The following is a 22,056-nucleotide window of genomic DNA, read 5'->3' on the forward strand; positions in this document are numbered from 1 at the left end:
TAAATGACTAAACACTGTAAATTAACATACTATAAAAAAATCATTATAAATCTGAAATAATAAAAAAAATATTTTAAAATAGCAAACACAATGAAGTAAATGTGAAATATATATAATGAATTTAATTAAACACTAATGAATTTTGGCTGAGAAAGCTCAGAAATCAATGAATTTTAACCTTAAACCGCATCGTCATATGACCCATTTTATGAAATGATACTCTAAAAGTGAAACTAAAACTGCCCGAAGACGACAAAGTCGCTGTCTTAACGAGAGAGTCATTCAGTCATGTCAAAATGTGATTTTCTTTATGAATGGGCCAATAAATTATTGGTATTCACATGAAATACTACTGTGCGTCACTTGAAGATGCACAACAGTTCTGCTGTGGCTTTTTTGGAACTATTTTCATTTGTAAAATTAATCAAAACAGACAATATTGTGTCTAAAATGTAAAACAATATTACTTTATTAAACTATTGTGTAATCTCAATATCACATTTGCAGTCGTGCACTTATTAGGGAAAAGAGCACTTGTATATATATTTAATATGATAGAAAATATAAGACGAAAAAAAAAAACAGTGTTATTTTGGCCCTCATAACTTTAATTTTAGGAGCACATAACTTCAATTTAATAGGCTACATCACGTAGTCAGCCCTCGTCCTGCATCCGGTTCATCAGCAGCCATATGCATGCATAGCCTATAGATATAGTTTTTTGCACAGACACACTTGTTTGCTCTGAATGTCGTCATGTGAACTTGACATTGCATAGCTTGATTTTGGTGAACTTTAGAGAGAAAAAAGTTCAATAAAACACAAAACCATAAGATTTTTTAGCTTCTTCCTGTGGGTTGCTGGGATATGGATAGCACGTTGTTCTCTGTCTTCTTGATAAAGTGTCTGTGTTTTGGCGGAGTGGAGCTGGATCTCGGGCCTGACAATCACATAGATCAGTGCACCCCACCCAGCAGAACTTCATCATTACTCATCAGACTGCACTGGGATGACTGCTTATTAGTATTATATATCTCATCTGTTTGTGTGCTGCACAACTGCCATAATACATCAAGCGCACAGACGCATACATGCACACTCGCGCACACACGTGAACACACACACTTGAGAGATGAACTGATGTTGGAGTGAATGAAAAAATGGATGTGTGTTGCATACAAGCGCACATACACACATTTGCAACCGCACACACTCACGATTATTTATCTGCTAAAGTGTGGCGTAGTCGAAATGAAGTAAGTTGTTCCTTCTGAAGATGATGGATCAATGGCTCTTCCAGCTAAAACAGGGTTATTAATCCTAAACGGTGTGTGCTACCAGACCTCTCGCCTGCACTAGCAAAACACCTCCTTATGTAAAACATTAACTGAAATAAAAGCCATGTTTCTCTCCAAGAGGGCTGGGTATGAATCATTTACCACAGACACCGGACAGATATAATATTTCACATCTGTGTACAATATTCATAATGACAGTGAACGGAACAGGGGAGGCTTGGCTGCAAGAGTATTGCTATGAGAACATGATGCATTTCCTGTACTGAAAGTATTGTATTACGCACACACAAAAAAACACTATATATTGTAAAAAATAAAAATAAAAAATGAATAGGAGAAATTGCAACACTCAGTATGGCAGCTGTGGGAATTGAAGTACCATCTTTGAGTTAAAAGACCAATTGCCTTGGCAAAGTCATCAAATTACTGTAATTAGTATAAATTACTCTACAACACATGCGTATTAGCTGGAACTAATGCTAATGAAAAATACTGTTTTAGCATGATTTGAGATACCTGATGTGTTCAAACACATGTAAAAAAAAAGCCTTTTTAGATGCATTCTAAATTTAAAAAGGTTTTTAAGATGTTTTTGATGTATATTTAACATCTTAGAGATGTATTGCAGATGTATTGTCTTCTTGATGAAAGCACACATATCAAACAAACGTCTTCACAATGTACATGAGCTATCAGGATGTTACCAAAAAATGATGCTGGCTGTTTTAGATATTTGAATCTTACAGTCTGATCCAATTCAAACATATAGGAGCTGGACCAGCATGACTAGAAATAACCGCTGAGGAACATAGTCAAGATGGGCGTCGAGTGATATGCTCTTCAAGACTTTGACAGATGACACCACAAATAACTAGTTTCAAGCTAGTTCCTTGTAATATTATGTAAATACAGTAATCATTCAGTACCATGGTATATGTAAAGTACCATAGTATTATCATTTGATACATCATCGAGTTCCATGGTACCACAGAGCTTGAAATGAAGCAAATAAACAAAAATACTCTTAATTTAAACTCCACAGAACTCAAAGTTCATCTTCTCATGAAGGCGTTTAGAGGGCAGAGAAAAAGTCGTCCCACACCAGAGATGGACAGAGTTCAGAAACAGTAATATTCATACCATCCCACACTTCCGCCCTCTCCTCAGCTCCCGGGCCCACTGTTATCCAGGGTTATAATTAGAGCGATTCTCCCGAGGAGCACCACTTCAAAAGCAAACACAATACACATACATATGTACGAAATCATTAGCTTTCATTTACAGCTCAAACAACTACCAGTAAATTACTTCCCTCAGCCCAAATGGCTATGGCACACTAAAAAATTCAGCACTCTCTTGATGAGGACATTATGCATTTTAAATTGTTTGCTTCGCTATGTTACGAGCGGACCGCATTATTGTTGCGCCTTTAGAAACATGGCCTAGATAAAGCGCACATCATCTTAATGATTTCAAGAGAAACCAACACAAACACACAATCACAACACGAGAGGAGGGCTTGGTTTCCTTTTTTCTGCCTTCTTTGCGGTCATACTTTCTTTGCTTATGAGACAACCGTACCTAGAACCACTTCCAGTCAGAGAGAGAAAAGGAGGAATATTTTTGAGCTGCATATATTTATGAGCGTGAGAGCATCGGTTTATCAAGGAAATAAACAACGGGGAGAAGCGTGAGGTGTCAGGGACGGGAGATATGAAGCTGATGCGACTGATATTGGACTATTTGTATTATTTCTTAGCATCGTTCACTCTGGGAATCCCAATGAGTACAGTGTGAGCGAAACGGGGAAAGCGTCAGACGCGTGAAGCAGGCAGCTCCATTTTAAGCCCCTCTCTCGATCTGTCTGTCTCTGGTTGTGTTTAAATCCTGGAGGAGGAGTGTTACTCTTTCATGTTCGGTTAAAGGGATGGTCCACACGACAGGCTATGCACACAGGCATTTCACATGAAAAGAATTGCAAATGTGCTCCAATTCTCAGACGAGTTAAACTTCCAGTTTCTAATACAGCTGTGATAAAAGAGTCTTTCTAGGCATGAAAGAGAGAAAAAGAGAGACAAAGAAAGATAGCACGTGTATGACAAGCACACTGCATCGATAGTGACAGACATTCATGGACAGAAAACTGTTACAAAACCCAGTTAGCAGTGTTTAAAAGGTCTCAATATAGCATACTGGTAACCAATAAATGAACAATAATATTAGTTCTATTTTATTCTATATAAACAGATTTAAAAAACAATTAAGCCTCATAACATTATAATGTACAGTATGAAAAATAGACATTCTTAAGATTTGCTAAAGATTAAATTTAACATTAAATGATTACGCCTTTAATACAAATGTAATAATGATTTCTACTTTTTTACTCTACTTTTTTCTTTGATCAAATAAATGGAGTTTAATTGCTGAGCATGAGATCTTTTGAAAATTTCAGACTCAGTGTGCAATGACCTTTACTATTACTTTTGATCAATTTGATGCCTTTGTCTACTCATACATTATATGGTTTGTTTTTCAATCTACAAAAGTAACTCTGTGTTTAGACCTCAAATGTGCTATTTGTTTAGTTTCTATTGCTTCTATTGAAGAGTCAAACTTTATCAGTCTAGCTGATGAAAAGGCAATCTGCAAGCAAATGCGCCGCAGACGACAGAAATATATTAGCACTAGATATCTGTGTGGCCTTCTCCTTGAACGTCTCATTGCGGCACGGACCGACTGTGAGATAAAGACACAGCGAGCCCATCACTCACCCGCATTTCGCTCGTAGATGCTGTTCATCACCAAGGGGGGCTGAGTGCTGCCATCTGATTGGCCGAGGTGCCCCGCCTGCCCCACGCAGCTATCAAAGGATCGATTGAGAATTCGCCGTGCTTCCTGGAACTCCTGCGAGAGAAAATGAGAGAAGCCGTGTCACTGTATCGATTTTGTTTGTGAATTATGGAAACAGAAGAGGCAAATCTGAGCACCAGGATAGGTAAAGACTTTCAAATAGCAGGCGGATCGTTACGCCAGCTTCGGCATTCATCACAAAACAAATACCACATTGAGACTCGGGTTTTGGAGGAAGGAATAGAGCGAGAGATGAAAACAGCACAAGAATCTGCTGCTGGAAGTGCTCTTAATTCATCTGATTAGACTAGATGTCAGTGGCATGAAGGATTTAAGCCACTAGCACAGATGTTACAGATTTTCTGTCTCTTTTCCCCAGAGAGAAAGACAGAATGGTAATTCATTTCATTATCTTGCCCCCAGGCCTGAAGCGCCACTATGAAATATGTTAATTCGATTGGCAGATTTCAAGTGCTGGAGTGAGGCAGGGTGCAGCGCATCAGATGGGTCTTCTAATGGCCTGTTCGGATATTGCACATGCTGCTGGCATTCGGTTAACTGTGGATCATTAGGAAAGCAAACCGCTCGCATAAAGTATTGTAAATCAAGGTGTATGTGTGTGTTATTTTTTGAGGCCCTGAGTGTCTGAAGGTCTGAAAACAGCAATTATGGAGAGGGCCAAGAAGTCGCGTCTCCACTGGAATAGGGGGCACCTGTTCAGCATTGTTATGTTTAAACATTCATGTTTTAATGTTAATATTTGCCTGAGGTGACCGGGCAGTATGTAGCAGACTAAAGGCTGGAATACACTGGATTGAAAAAAAAAATAATAAATCAGAACATATTTTAAAATACTAGGCATCAGACACGTATTGACATTATAAATGGTTAAAGAATAACTGGGCATCGTACACTAAATGACTTTAGTATCAACCGCTACCAGATGAATGACAAATAAAAATAGTAATTTCTTCATCCAAATATTAAACTGTATGCAAAAAAACAGCACAGAAAAAGAATAGGATTCGATAAACAGTAGGCAAAAATAGCCGAATGTCATACTGCTTCAGTGCAGAGATTCTCAAATGCACATTTGATGCAGACTTCTATCCCATGAAGCCATGGGAGAGAATTTGTGAATGGCAGTAAAGTGACGCTAGTAGGTCATGTGACCACCAAACATGGTGGATGAAGCACATCTGAATTTCATTCATACTACCCATATTCAAAACATATAGAACTTTTCATACTTTTTTGCCGGTTGTGAAGTAAGTTTCAAACTAAATGTAGTGCATACTAGACAGTTTGTGATTTTGAAACTTCTAAAAATATCAAACATGTTTGATGTACTCCAACTCAGTCTGTGAGGCTAAAAAAAATGGCTATCATACACTGTGATTTTTTGTGAAATCTGTCAACTTCAACAATTAGCAAAGACTCATCTAGCGTACGGAGTCAATCAAGGCAAATATCTGTGCAAAGGGTGTTTTTAAGCCTTACAGTAGCAGAAACACTCTGTTTAATTGAAAGGCAGAGAGAGATGGTGGAAAACAGTTATGTATAACTAAATTGGGAATGGTTTTGGTGCAAGAAGGCTCGGCTAACATCTTAAGTGGACTTTGGGGAAAAACAAAAAGCTACAGAAGTGCATAATATGGTCCTTTTAATGGCAGTAAGAGCAGGCCTATGGAGGGGTGGCCTGTGGGGAACAGAACGCAGGCTGCCAGGAGAGGAAACAGTGACTGGGACTAAATGAGATTACAGGAGGGGATCAATGAGGATTCCCCAGCCAACTTTTCCATTTCCCTTATAATATTTATCAGAATAAAAAAGGAGGACATAGAGCTTGCAATTTTGAGAGGATGAGATTCTGAAAACGCAGCTGAATCAATAAAAATTAACAGGAAATGTTGGCGGTGGGAAGAGGGAGTGTAAAAAGTGTAGTGTAGAGTGTTTTAGGAGGTTCGTGCAGTGGATGGATGGAGGGATGGAAATGTTGCTGAACTGCAGTTTAACCAGGAGTTCTGGAAGCTTGGCTATTTACTTCCTCCCTCATCTAGACGACACCACAGTCCTTCAGTGAAGGCCAGAAAACACCTAGCTGGGACGACTGTCAATGTGTGGTGTGAAAATCATAATGTTTAACATACAGCTATTTAGAGTGGTATTTTGAAGCAATGATGAGCCAGGTGGATGGGGCTATCCCAGTGTGACGTTATGAAAAATAAAAAGCTTTTTAAATTGCAATAAAACCGCAATCAGGGGCCGGTTGCATAAATTGTTTAGACGAGTCTTAAAAAGTTAGTCATCTAATTTTTTTTCTTAAAGACTGGCCATAACTTTTTTAATTCAGTTATGAAAAGGTAGATTGGTCTTATTTGTATTGAAAACGTAAGACTGATTACCCCTTTGGTAACTGCTTGTTGGCCAAACTACTTCTTTAGACACAGTCTTAACATGGTTGATGCAACTGGCCCCTGGAACTAATATTTAGAATATAAATGCAAGGAAGCTGAATTAAAGTGAAATTAAGTTTTAAAAAATCCACAACACTGCTGTAATAGGATATTAGGGAAGTTGTAATTTATTTTATAAAGATGTAGTATTTTCGGTTTTCGGCCAATCATTTTCGGCGTCCAAAAACGCCATCCCTTTTATTAATTGTTATAAAGCACAACATATTAATGTTTTTTTAAAAAAACATTAATATTCCTTTGTTGCATGTTGTTTAGTAAGTTATGGTCACTTTATTAAAAGGTCCAATTCTCACCATTAACAAACCATTAACTATGACGTTTGCCTCAAACTCCTATTTTGCTGCTCATCAATAGTTAGTAGGGTAGTTGTTAAGTTTAGGTATTGGGTAGGATTAGGGATGTAGAATATGGTCATGCACAATATGTGCTTTATATGCACTAATAAACAGCCAATGTGTTAATAATAGGCATGCTAATAAGCAACTGAGAACTGGTCCCTATCCTAAAGTGTTACCTAAATTATGTTACTGACTTTGTCATTCTTACTAAACTTCATATTGGGTGTGGCCAGTTTAATTCACATTCATACCTACAAAAGCTTGTTCACACTAAGAGCAATAAGTAGAAGGATAACGATAACTATACTGGCTTCCAAATGCACGATAATATTATGTTTATTATTATATATATAATAAGTGTACACTGCAATTTTGTCGTCTGTGGCTTTAAATATTTGAAAAGTTGGGTGGATTCTGATTGGCTGTTAGTTTTTCATCAGCTGGTATGAGTGATTTCATCAAGTGATTCCAACGATATCACCGTTACGAACCAGCTCAATTTAGACAACATTCTGTCTGTATTTATGGTCCCACTATAGGCTTTTGTGACGAGAGGTCAACAAGGTTTCAGCATTTCAGATTGAGAATGACACAAAAAGACACTGGTCAGAGGACAAAAGGTATGTCATTTCCCACAACCTCTCTCTCCATGCGTCCTCCATCCTCAGACACTGCTCTTTCGGTCTGTTAGCCTCATCTACACCTCTCTGCTTGAAGTCCCATCCAAAAAAATCTCCTCAGACTCCACTTACATCTTAATCAGCATCACAAAGCGTACAGTTCAACCTGCTGTTAAAGACAAAAGCGGCCTGGCAGGTCTGTACGACTGCATGCGACACCAGAGCAAACCTCCCAGCACTCCTCTGGCACAAGAGGAAGAGGAAACAGTCTCCAGGGCACAGATCATGTGGGCTCTCCACGGGCTACTTTTCATTATTAATGCCCACGCTGTAATGAGATTATGACAGCGCTGTTTAGATGGCTGTCTGAGAGAAACGGTGAGAAGGATTGATTAGATCAGACTCTGCTATAATAGTGTTTAGTCTGAAGAGAGAAGAGAGATGGCACTGCCATGGTACATCTCCATAAAAACATTATTACCAGTAACAGTATATACCATGGTACCAAGGAGTATGTGTATACATATATATTAAAGGAATAAATATTAATTATTAAATATTACAAGTAAATGTATGCATGTAAAAATAGACTCAATACACACCAACATAAAAATACATAGTTTAAAAAAAAAACAGTGACATGCATTTGTTTCTAATTTCGAATAATTTCTTTCCAGCAGAAAGACTGAACTGATTTACAGACATGCAAATGCACTTGCCAACTCAACGAAACTGAAGCTTAAATTAAAGATGCTATTAAAATATCTGTGTTAACGTTCTCAATACTCATGAGGGATCGCAAAAACTATTTAATGGCCAAATAAAAAGGCAATTAAAATCATTGCTATTTTCACCATGTCGCTTATTTTTAAATTGTCAGCACAATCGTCTCGAATATAGGGTGAATATTCAATGCATCACCCAACACTACCTGCCACGAAGTCCAAAAAAGCTTTTAGGTACTTTTTTTTTTTTTTTGAAGAAAGCCACAAAAACTGTTCCAAGAGCTTTCAAACCAGGCAAAGTCTGGTTTTTATCTCCTTTGCTCCTCCTCTCTTCCTCTTCAACAGTTTGTCTCCTTTTTCATGGATTTTTAGAGAATTAGCCAAAACTGGACTGGGATTGAGAGAGAGAGAGTGTGTGTGTGTGTGTGTGTGAAGTCAGTCTTTGATGTCTAAGAAAGTGCCCATAATTAGCAAAGTTAGGTCAGGAGACATGGACACACAGCAGATTCAAGCAAGAACACATCATCATGTGTATTCCCAGAAGCTCACTGAGACTCTGGAGAACAGACTCACAAAAAAAGTAAGTCTGCAAATAATTAAAACTGGCTCCGGGCCTGAAGATAACTTTTTAGACTATATTTATTAGAGCTAGAAAGAATCGGAACGCTACAATAGGTTGAAATTCATTAAGCACAAACCGCATAATATAAAGAAATAAAAGCGTCAAGAATACATTCTCTTAGTGCCTTGTGGGTGTAGAAACTAATCTCCCATTTATTACAGGATAATGCTCTTATTTGTGGTACTAAAAGCATGCTGAGCAATATTTCTCCGTTAGTTTCACCTCAGGACCGAACTTTCATTCTCCTGCATCTGGCTTGCATGATCTATTGATCTGAACCCAGCGACAAGCTCTCTGCTCCCATACAAAGTCGCAATCTGTCCCCCATCCATTCATGCTTTTCTCCTTTCATCCGTCCACCAACTAGCATCTCATCCCACCTCTACACACGAGGGTCAATGGCATCCCATCGGTGCTGACTCCATTTTGCGCCCCACTGGCAGCCATGACGAGGGCGTCCACAGCCCATAAAGCATAATGAACATGAATCTTTATTTTATGAGAACAATAACACCCTGGCCTGGCCGTGGCCGCCCCTCCCAGCCTGTCAGTCCTCACAAAGAGCCCCCAGTATCCATCAATCCATGCGGCCAGAGGGGCAGCTCTATTGTGTAGCCTAATTACACACCACTTTAGAGCAGTTGGAGGCCTTGGGGTGGAGTGTGTCAGCATGTGTGTGTGCATGTGTGAGATATAGAGAGAATCCTGGGGTGAGCATATGGCCAGTCTCGAACCCGGGTGCAGGGCAGGAGAAAAGGCTAAAACATCCCGCTGGAGGCGAATTCCACCAGCACAGAGGAAATGATGGAGAAAGTTAAAGGATGTGGAGTACTAATGGCAATTACCAGCTATTCTGACCAGCTTTTATGGCATTGCAAGCATCTATCTGCACCCGGTCTTAAACCGACAAACGCTTGTCAAGTAGAAGTCATAAAAATCAGTGATTAGGTTTGACATTCACATTCAGCCTCTCAGATTGTCCTGTCCATATAAAAGCTTACAGTAGAAGCTTGAATACTGCTTGTATGAATAAATAACCAAAATGAAAGCCAGTTTTTCTATGAATACCATACTATATAACATCACCAATCAATGTGACTGTGGAAAGCATTACTGATAAACGCTTGTTGGACATTGGAGATAACCATACACCAACCCAAGAATCATCTTCCCTGATATTTGTTTTAGCAATCATGTCAGGTGTGTCAACTATAAATGTCATATTTGTGAATGAATAACTCTTTTGATTGAATTGGTCAAATGGGTTTGTAAAAATGTCTGAAATTCCTTGTGATTCAGGCACTGAATTGTCTGCACCAGTATCTCACAATGAAATAGTGATGGAGATATAGTGAAATAGTGGGTTCTCATAACTAAATGGTACAGACAGAAAACGAAGAGAGTACTGGATGAGGTGGATATTTACATACAATCCATTGTAGAGATATTTGTAAGCCATAAAGCAGCTCTTTACGGTGTCGGTAGCTTGTGAATGAACAGCACACCCCGTAACTGCACATAAAGAGTTTATACCAAACAAACAGTATCAAAATATTTGGAAACTTTTTGTTATGAGAGGCCTGAACTCTTGAGCAAAATTGGCAAAATTAACCCAGATAGGCCTTAAATACTTGATTTAAAATACCCCACATGAAAAATCATAACACAAACACAGCGTACATTATCCCAATACTGCATGATGTGATGCAAGTCATTCACTGCTGTTGCATTTACTTTTACAGATCCGAATTCACTCTCAAAATGTGGTTATAAGTCCTGAAAATTGGTTGTTTGGTTAAAGAATGCAGTTGTTACTCTCGTTCATAACAAAAATGTGTATTTACCACTAAATCAAAACTGACAAATGCATTCAGCTGCTGTGTAAACAGTCAAGGAGAATATCAGTCATCCTGGTGGAAAAAATATGACTAACACCTGTGAGCTAAAAAGACTGAAAGTTCATACTGTGTTCAACCAGATCCCCACCAGCTTGGCTAAGACTCAAACTCAGCCGCTGTCCTGTAGAGTTTAGCTCAAACCAACTCAAACACACCTCCCTGGAAGTTTCTAGCACTCCTAAAAACTTGATTAGCTGGATCAGGTGTGTTTAATTAGGGTTGTAGCTAAACTCTGCAGGACAGAGTGGCCCTCCAGGATCTGAGTTTGACACCCCTGCTCTACAAGGTCAGTCTTGCCTCTAACAACTGGGAATCAATCAACACCTGATCAACCACCTAAACCAGCATGGACCAGATAGGAACATACAAAACCAGTAAGCCAGCTGCTTTTAGGCAGGAAGAAGAAGAAAGAAGAGTGCTAGGACAAAATGAACGTGATCTAGAGGCAAGTACATACTTGGGTAGGTGGTGCTAGAGCACGAAAAACAACCAACTGGATCATTCCTCTCAGGTTCCCCTCCATGGACATGGATCTCCGCAGGGTCTCCATGGCCTCATGGTTGGACTTCCCCAAAAGAGTCTCACCATTAACAGCAATCAGCTGGTCATTGACACGTAGACGCCCATCCTAAACAAAAAAGACATAATCAGAATCTCTATTTAGTGTCACAAGTCCATCACCAATGGTTTGAGTTTTGATTTCTTTCAGTGACTTCCACGTTGGTGAAGCAAATGAGCAATCTTTTAGTTGCCAGCCCTAAGTTTCAAAGGATAGCTCACCCTCATGGTTTTCTAAACCTGTAAGACATTCTTCCTTCTGCTGAACACCAAAAGAGATATTTGAGAAATGCTGCACTGTGTTGGCAGTACAATGAAAGTCAATGGGTTCCAATGTAGGGTAACACTTTAGTATAAGAACGAATTCTCACTATTAACTAGTCGCTTATTAGAATGCAAATTATTAACATATTGTCTGTTTATTAGTACTTATAAAGCACATACTCTGCATGACCATATTCTACATCCCTAATCCTACCCAATACCTAAACTTAACAACTACATTAACTATTATTAAGCAGCAAATTAGGGGGTTATTGAGGAAAAATTAATAGTTAATGTTTTTTTTATAGCGAGAATTGGGCCTTAAAATAAAGTGTGACCCAATGTAGTTTTTCAACATCAATAAGTAATTCAAGAAGGTGAGTTCACAACATTTTTAGGTGAACTACCTCTTTAACTACACTGGACCGTGACCAGCTCCATGTACATCTGGATTTGGGGCTTTTTATCTAGCAGAAGACCTTGACCATGTCCTACTTTCTCTAATCTCTAATGTATTTCCTCATATTCTGCGAGAACTCTCTGCTTTCCACAGGCATATTATCCTCAGCTGAGTCTGCAGGGGCATTCTGTCAAGGAGTAAATTTCCCACAATCCAGCAGCTCTGCCTCTCTGGTACTGTATAAGCACATTATAAGACATGCATATTACATGGCATACAAAAAGCCCTAAAGTTCATTACAATTAATATTAATTAAGTGTTTTCACTGCAGAGGCCTCTGATCTGCTTCCTCTGTCTCCAGGCGAGAGATAGAGCTCAGAGTCACATGACGGTTAATGCAAGAACTTGCAAAACGCCTCAGATATATAGACAAATATGCTGATCATTAACGAACTGTACAAACTAAAGATGATGAAGTGCACTGAAAACAATGTTGAATAATAGTTGAAGGGCTTAATATTACTTCCTATATAGCAAAATGTCAAATTTTTAGTGGTCTTGCTTCTGGAAGTTCTTGGTTTTGGTTTATCTCATTTATCTCATCCCATGAAACATCGCAAATGACAAATGAATAATAAAATGACAGTACAATAAAAAAAAAAAAAAGCACTGACTCATACAATATAACATTTTATATCCAGGATATATCATCGATAAAAAAACATGGAGCTGGAGATAAGTGCCTTTAAATCTTTACAGTAGGTGTCATCATAATTTCTCTATAGGGAACTGTTGTGCCCTATAGAGGTAACAGAGTACCACATGGTTAATCACAGTTTACTGAAAGAACACACACCCACAAACTCTCCAAACCCTGGCAGCATGCACTCTATGCCCTTGCTCTCTATAAACGAAGGAGATGTTCTTTCATTACCGAGGCCTTTGGGTGAAAAAATGTCCTGTCCTCGTGACATCATGAGTCACAGAGGATTAGGGATCCTTATTAGAGCCATGATCTAATTTTCTAACTTGATTCTGTGAAATCACACAATCTGTCTGCAGTTTGCAGTGCTGTTTTCAATTGAGTACATCTGTCTCACATTCTTTCACCACTTACATAATCATTTCATAGAGGCAGTACTGTATTGATTGACTCCTCAAGCATTCTGCTTGGGGTTTGTTCTAAACCTCTAATGACTTTAAGTATTAAACTTCTACAATTAATTCAGCCCGAATTACTTAACATACAGAGCCCATACAAACTTGTTTCCTTCAGGAAATGTAACCATAGTTTATTTTGCTTGCTTATTTTACTCAAGGGTGCATTTCTAGTGAACATCAATGGTAGAGGTTTGACATTTTAGAAAATGGAAGAACAAAAAGTAATCATTTAGGGACTGACCATTAAAAAAAAATCCTCAACCACTATTCTGAATACTTCTGCTTTTATGACTATGGTGATTCTGGGTATATAAAGCAGTCCTGTGTAAAATCCCAGTGGACCATGCTTATATTCTAACAGAATAGTTGATGGCTATTTTGAGAAACAGTGGAGATGAGACTAATGGTGGCAAATAAAGAGCTGGAAATGAGGTATTGATTCAGATCACACTGGTTTTCATGCCAGACCAGAAGCAATTCAGGCAGGTAAAAATTATTTAAAAAGTATCAAATGCAACAACCGTTCACTACATATGCAAGAACTGTTTAACTTCCTACCTTATTATACCGCATGTTCATACTTTGCATAAAACATTCGCCTCCTCACTTTGTACTTTAACAAATTTTAGGCTTTTGTCAATGTGTAACATTGAAACCATCATCTGAAACCAAAAAATAACCAGATTGGAAAACAGTTTATCTGCTGAAATGAGCCCAAGGTCAAATCAATGGAAGTACAAGAAGATAAAATGCTGTGGTACATAATATAACTTTTGCCACATGGCATTTCCCTCAGTTTTGTAAGTGCAAGCTAACAATAACTTTGCAAGTAGATGCTGGCGTTCACCCTACCCTCTTCTTGCCTTCCCACTTCGGCTCTGGGGAGAAAACGCATCCCACCCACAGACTCGGGACGCTTCCAACTCATTAACATGGGCTTGGAGAGTTTTTAATTAGCATTAATGCGCTGAAGCTAACACAGGCAGAGGTCTACCGTTTCTGAACTCTCTCACTGGGGACTGGATGGGGAATTAGAAATGCGTTACCCACAGTTGCACTGTACTGAGACTCAAGTATGAGAACTCACATGCATCACCTTGCCGTGGCTCCTCTCAACGGGATGATCTGACTCTGAAGCTTCAGAATGATAGAGATTTATGAAGTTCTTTTCTTGCTACACAACCTCCGAAACCCAAAAGCTGCTTTTCCAAGCAAAAGGCCTGACAAAGCAGAGCGAGGAGATGCTTCAAGTCAGGTGCAAATCAAACCCTTATCTTCACAAGTAAACTTCACACACCCGCGCGCATGAATGTGAATGCTTTGGGCAGACGCACACACACAAATCCACATGTCTGACAAGCACATTTTCACTTGGCTGAGCAAAGCAGCAGCTGGAAGAATTTTACTGAGACTGGTTCACATAAAATCTGTGCAGCCCATTGAGTCATTCATGTATAGATATCATGTCACTTATACTGTGGTGAAGGGGGGGAAAACGCAAAGTGCAGATTTCCAAACATCTGAACACCTGCAAAAATCCATATAATCGAGATTAATGCTATTTAACCAAATGGGCACAAATACCCAATCTGTCGTCAATACCATGTGACCAAATGTGAAACTGGAAAACGAACAGGTGCAGCTGGAGAAAAACATGTTAGTACAGACAGAAAGATGAGCCTATAGAAATACTCAAGAAGGGTCCACTCAGCACCCCTGCTGACAATCCTGATCCCGTCTGTTAAGGTCAAATTAAACCCTATTCAGTAGAGGGGACAGAGGTCAGAGGTCAAGGGAACCAAAACACATGCCAAGAGTAGCTAACAGGGATTGTGACCTCTTTACAGTCTCGACTCATAACCCTGAAGCCATGTTTAATACTGTGAGGACGTCTAATAGATCTTCATGAGTGTCTCAGTCAAGAACATTTGAAAAGCATATTTTACTTATCAACACATCTTAGTACTGCTCTCATTTTATGAATGATGCCATTCTTCTGATGTTGTCCTCTGACCTCTTAAGCGATGTTGGCCCCAAAAAGGATTTGAACACTTAAACTATACTTAAAAATGGCTCTCTTTTTCTTTTCTTTCTTTTTACTAAACCATAATTATAGTGTTTAAAATGAAGACAAAAAGTAGACTACTGTTCAAAATTTTAGGATCTGTAAGATCATTCATTCATGTTTATGTTTATGAAACAAGTCTCTTATTCTCACCAAGGCTGCATTTATTTGTTCAAAAACACAATAAAAGCAGTAATACTGTTTGTAATAAAATTAATGTTTTTTTTTTAAATAATATTTAAAAATGGCAAAGATGACAATGGCCAAGCAGAATTTGCTTGCTTGAGTTTTTCTTAATAAACCAAAAGGAAGTTGGAAAAAATAACAGCATTTTTGGAAAGTTAAAAACAAGAGCATTTATTTTAAATACAAATCTTTTGCAACAACACACAAGTCTTTGCTGATCAATTTAAATGATCCTTGCTGAATTAAAAAAAAATAAATGCTCAGTGCAGGACCAGGTGGTTATGTATGCAATGAAATTCAATTAGGGCAACTGTAAAGTTTTTTTATGGATCTATGCTGTTATCTATGTTTCCGCCACTGAATAAAAAATTAAAAAAGGTAATTGGAAGTTATCATCTCGCAATTGACGTTTTCTTCCCTGGATTGTGAGATTTAAACTCACAATTGTGAGTTATAAAGTAAAGTTCTGAGGAGAAAAAAAATTATATGTTCTCAGAATAGCGAGTTTATATCAGGCAATTCTGAGAAAAAAAAAAGTATTTTTTTTCACAAAAAATTGTGAGATAAAAAGATTAAAAAGTGAGATTCTTTTTTTTTTTTTTATTCAGTGGCGGAAACGGGCTTCCATAGTAATGGTGGAAAGTTGTAACTATAAAGGAACAATTCACGAGCTATGACCGCTAACACATGACATGTGTTTCTTGTTTGACAAGTGTCATGAATGTTTTGACATATTACCTATTGAAACGAAGGTTGTGGTGCATTCATTGATTATTTCACAGACAATATTTTATTTGACAAAAAAGTTTAAATCATTAGATATATTTATATAAACGTGTGTGTATAAACACACAGACACAAATGTAAATGTGATATATGTTACCTTAAAAGCTGCTCCTCCGTGGATGATGGACTTGATGAAGATACCTAGATCCTCGCCGGTCTCTCGGGACTTATTACCCTTCAGACTGACCCCTAACCCAGCAGAGCCCGAATCATTGAGAGGGACCTCAAACATCAGCTGCTCCTTCCCTTCCTCAGACAGCAGCAAGCGGGCCTGCTCCTCTTTCTGACGGGAAAACAACAATGACGGAAGAGAATGAGACGAGGAAGAAGACAGGTCATTCCATTCAAACATAAAAAGCCCAGTATTTTAGCAGAGAATAGCTCAACCTTTTCATGCCTCTTTTCTGCCTGTGATGGCAATGGGGTCATTTAGAAACATAATCCATTCTCCATTATGGAGTCCACATACTCAGCTCCCCGCTGCATTCTCCCTCCCGCTTTTCCCCATTTCCTTTTTCTCTTTGTCTGTTCTCTCACCATAATGATGATAAAATTACCTGTACATCTCTTCAGCAAGTTTGTTTTAAAATGAATGTTAATAAAAAGGGAGGGGGGGAAAATGACATTATTATATCTGCGTGGTAAAAATTATTTTTATGTCGCCACGGGAACAGGCTTTCTTTGCAGAGAAGAATGAAGGAGAGCAAATGAAGGAGAAAATGGGTTTAAAAAGGTCTAAAAGTAGTATGTATTTGATCTATATAATGGCATAGTGTCTGCTAGAAAGACATAATGAGAGAGAAATGTGGACACCAAAGTGTGGTACAAGTTAAACATCCCTAGTCTTTGTCTGAGCATCCTGATGAACATTGGTGTCTCATATTTTAGGGCAGTCAATGCAATTTGGGAAAGAATCAATCAAATCTGTATGTTTGTGAAAATATTCTGATGTAAACCCCTTTGTAATCTTTAACATTTTCATAATTAACTGTAATTTTCTCAGTAACTGTAACAGATTACAGTTATACTTTTGTAATTAAATTACGTAATTCCATTACATATAACGAGTTATTCCCCAACACTGTAAATACATATAATGTAAACAAATAGTCTTAAAGGTACAGTAGCAAAAACAGGCTGTTTAATTCAGAGAGAGGATGGAAAATGGTTTTTGTAAAACTAAATGTGAAATACATTTTGGCAAACATTATAAATGGAATTCAGGGGGGAGAAATAAAATAATAAAATGCTATAAAAAGCAAAAAAAAGTCCTTCGTCCCACCAGACACCACATGAGAGACGTGATGCACAACCAGTAGTGTACAGAATGCCTAGACCTGACAGAAGCCGTGAGAACTGTAAATATTACGAAATATTATTACAGGGATGAACAGGGTTGAGAAGGCCAGCTAAGACGGAGTATGTGTGGGTCAGCAAGGCCCGGTTTATCTCTGTTTACTGTGGGATTGTGGGTTTTGAAAGTATTAGTGTCATGCACTCCCAAACACACGCTCGACTCAGCAACTTCTGTGAAGACTGCAAAATACTGCTGACCGTGTGTCATCGGCAAGAGAGGAAAAAGCAGGGGTTTAAGGAATTTAACCTTGAGTAGATGGCCTAAATGCCCTCAAACTAACTTCCAAATGCCAGAGTGACCAACTTGTACGTGTCAGAACTGTTCAAACATGCAAAACCAAAACCTATTTAATCGTGTAACAAAGCCATTTTCACATTTTCAGATGACCTGAAGACACATGCGAGCTTTATCTGACTAACCAACCATATGTGTTTGAGTAACTAAACCCAAACGAACGACCGCGAAACCAGCCGTGTGAGGTTCTGAATGAAGACAAAGCTAGTCTATCAGCTGGGGAAATCACAGGGCTAAAGCCTGCTGTGTGTACAGCTAGCAGCGCTCCTGTACGCTAACAGTCGTGATATTTCACAGCCGAGCCCCCTGCCAGGACCCCACTCTGAATCAAAATGCCACATCGCATTTCCTTCAGCCATTTTCCCCGGCTAGAAAGGGTTTATCAGTCAGCGTGTACCCCTGTGTGAGACATATGTCTCCAGCACAAGCCTTTTTCCAATAAGCTTTATTGTTTTAATCATTATGACAAGCAAAGTCATTCAAACTGCAATTCTGACAAAGGGCATAAGTGTTTGAATAAGCACCATCTATATGTCTTAGGCTTGCGTTGTCTAATCTGCATACTCAACATCTGTTCCTCTGCCGTGGAAAGCGTCTTAATGATGAACAAGACATATGATGTCATCAGGCGGAGCAGATGGATCACCGTCATCTATAGGTACAGCAGCGAATGACATTCTGAGGGCTTAAAGATGAGCAGATTCGCAGCTGTTCGTTCAGGAAATCACGCCGTCTCTCATAACCTCTCGTTCGCTCTGTCAGTCACTCACAAACACATTTAGGCTTCTGTCTCTATTGTTTGAGAGTCAACAGACAGGGCTCTCAGAATTATGGTGCTCCAGGGAGACAGAGACACCGTATGTGTGTTTGGTGGAGACAGGAAGAGGAAGCAGGGAGGTTCTCCAGGGAATCGGGATGCCATCGGACCTCTGCGGTCTTTATGAGTGAGTGCTTTACAATGGCTACAGTAAAACAAAGCTTTGTAAGGCCACCCCCACAAACAAACACACCACAAAAAGACCTTCTGCGGAAAACTGTCAATTGCACGTGATGTATAACTTTCCCACCTGGGGAGTAATATTTTTCTGATACTCATTGGGGATTTTGCAGGAAGCATGCAAGGGTTTCAAAACAGATACATGTGTCTTTCAAAAGAAACTTGTGCCAAACCATAGCGGTGGTTTGGAACAGATATCTGCATCAAGGAATTACCAAGCCATAGCCAAGGAATTGGTTGTTTTTGACCACAACAGTTCTGAAAATGCAGACATGGGAGGATTGTGGGAATGTGTTGCAAAATCGAAAGGCATTTCCTTGCCGATCATCTGATCACTTCCATTGACATCGTTCTACAACACAAGATGACAATTCAATGTGCAGGTCAATGATATGACTGTTTTTAATCCATTAAATCTTTCCCTTCCATTGACAGAATTTTCTGTCATTTTTGAGAATGCATATAAATCAAAACTGCCTAATGTTACCGAATGAAATGACAATCCAGGAAGTGGTAACATGCAATGAACCAGACGTAGTCAGATATTCACACTGTACATGTTTTACACTGTTGTACACTGTACAACTTAAAAAAAACACACACTGGTAGGCAAAAAGTTCATTTATTAAAATGCATTAAATTCATTCTGTTTATAGATTTGAAGAGTTTATTTGCAAAAACATTTTTTTTATTATGTTATCATTTTTATTGTGTTAGTTAGCTAGTTGTATTTTTTTTATCTTCTTTTTTTCCCCTCAAAACCATACAAAACCATTATAACATTTATAAATCTTGGTACTGCTACATTAAATACATTTTTCTTTGTCTTTATTTCAGAGAATTGCCAAGGCAATTTCTCATTTTTATTTAGTTTAACCTCATAGATTAAATAACTAAAATTAAGACTGAATTAAAAATAAAAACTATCACAAAAGGACTATTAAAAGCAATTAAAATTTGAAAAAACACACACACAACAAAATTACTAAAACCTAAAATTACCCTAAGATTAAAATGAAAGCAGAAAATATAAAATAGAAACAAATTCAAAATATTAATAAAAACTGTAATAGTATCTCAGTGATACTAAAATAACACCACTTTAATCGCAGGCATCACTCTTATGTAATTGACCCAAATATCTGCTACAAACTCAAATAATCACAACCTTAGCTTCCCTTCATCTTACACAGATTCTGGCTGCCAACAGCTGTTTTTCACTGCATGCAAGTTCAGCATTTGCCAGATTTTGATGCTCTACTGTCAATCCCACAATCCCCTGAGCAAGCCTGTCGTTCCCATACAGAATGAATTGGAAACACTCACTCGTGCTACACCCACCTCACACCAGTGAACATGTAGGGTCAGCCAACCTCATCACTTCCTACTGAGAATGTCCATGTATCAATCCCCTTAATGGGCTACAAGACTCAGCAGTCGTCGTCCTCAGCGAGCCACAGGAATACTGGCATACCCTTATTCATCAGTCTGAGCCGACTGCTGCTGCTAATGACCGAGTGAGAGCAAGACACCGTTCCATCAGTTTATCTTAGCTTTGAGATCAAGGAAAATAAATGCACAAACACACACCAACTCTGTTCCAAAACCTTGATCTGAAGCGACCGATTTGAACACCAAACAGTCACCATGCAAATACTGTTCCTCACTGGAGAGACTCAGCTAACATTCACAGTTGATATCAAGGTATCAGGTGTTAGCATGTTCCTAAACTAAAAATTCTACATTCTGCTGAACCTTCACAGGCAAATAGTTCCAATTTCTATTGTTAATAGTGTAACAATGGATGAAGCCCAGCTCACACAGTCACTTTCAAACCAAGTTGCTTTCTATTGGTCAACGTGTGATTAACTTGGAACTTGTTGAAAAATCTGTGTGGGAAAATATTTTGCACTTTTCCCAGATGGTGTGGATCTCTATTGAAATAAATTGATTTTGCATGCAAAAATTCCCAGAATAGTGAGTGACTGAACCTTAATAGAGGTTTTCCCAACCATGTGGTACTTGGAAAGACAACAGAATACATTCAGGTATGGCATTCAAGCACAATAACAATCAATATTTCTCAAACTGCATAGAAATGTAGGATTCTGCATTAATAAAACTCTTAATCTTACAATGAGGTTTTTGCCATTGGCTGTTACATCAGCCTCTTTATAGGTCTTGTGCAACTGACAGCTTGTTTTGCTTGTGGGTGATAGCACACACTTGTCGAGCTTGGGTGATATTTCAATCTCACTTTTGTTAAACGTCCCTTCTGGATTTTCGTTTCCAAATAAATTTGCCGTTAGATCTTTCTCGTGGAAAGTTTCTGCATGACTGCCCCCACAACTGTCAAAACTTGTGAAAGACAAACAAGCTCAGGTGTCTCATTAAAGTCTGAAAGTCAGTTTTACACCCACAGTACCAAATGAGTTTAGTATTAAAATTAATTTCAGGAATAATGACCCCCCACTAGCAATGTTAATGATAATGCTAAATGTTACCCCTTATAATACGAACTACCAGGAACATTTATTTGGTGTTAATTACAGGAAACACTTGGGAAACACTGCTCTAATAAGTGTAACCCAATATGTCAGCTGCTTCTTTTTTGTTTAAACATCAGTTTGGAAAAGAATTCTCATCTGGAGTGCATCGGTGAAGCCTAAAATGCTGTCTAGGTAGGCAGCTCTCTAGAGTTTGTAACAGACTCCAACACTTGTGTATCTATGCAAGGCATAACAGTGCTAACAATGCCAAATGCATCATTTATACCTCCTTGAAATGAGGAGAATCTAGTGCAAGGAAACCTCAGGGTCATGGTACTTGTTCCATCCACTTCCTCTTGATTTAACCCATGGAAGGGGGAAGGAAGGATGAGGAAGAGGAAATGTGGTAGCAAAGCCATCGTCCTTCACTGTTAGTCTATCTGTCATTGATCCGCTCAAACTCCCGCCTTTGGTTTGCCCATAGGGTCTCAGGAAATCGAGACTCAAGGCCAGAGAAGGAGTATGTGAGAGACAGTTAATGCAGCAAACACACACTGAGCTTTAATGGTCACTTTAGCTTCTTTAGTGTTGAACAGACTGAAAAGACAAAAAAGCAGGCGTTTTATCAGAGTGTGGTAACAGGAAGGAACAAAGAGAGACTGTTAAAG

General features: G+C 38.6%; 1 protein-coding gene across 4 annotated transcripts in view; it reads right to left on the reverse strand.

Moving 5' to 3' along the window:
- pard3bb (par-3 family cell polarity regulator beta b) overlaps nt 1–22,056 on the reverse strand; it is a 286,069-nt gene that overhangs the window by 137,549 nt on the left and 126,464 nt on the right. For all 4 annotated transcript variants that reach the window (XM_079427536.1, XM_079427538.1, XM_079427535.1 and 1 more), the window contains exons 12-14: nt 16,349–16,534; nt 11,289–11,459; nt 4,073–4,205 (exon numbers count right to left, since the gene is read on the reverse strand). In XM_079427536.1, the coding sequence (XP_079283662.1) occupies nt 4,073–4,205; nt 11,289–11,459; nt 16,349–16,534 (490 nt within the window). The remainder of the gene's footprint in view (nt 1–4,072; nt 4,206–11,288; nt 11,460–16,348; nt 16,535–22,056) is intronic.

This window comes from Barbus barbus (genome assembly GCF_936440315.1).
Source record: "Barbus barbus genome assembly, chromosome: 10".
Classification (NCBI taxonomy): Eukaryota; Metazoa; Chordata; class Actinopteri; order Cypriniformes; family Cyprinidae; genus Barbus; species Barbus barbus.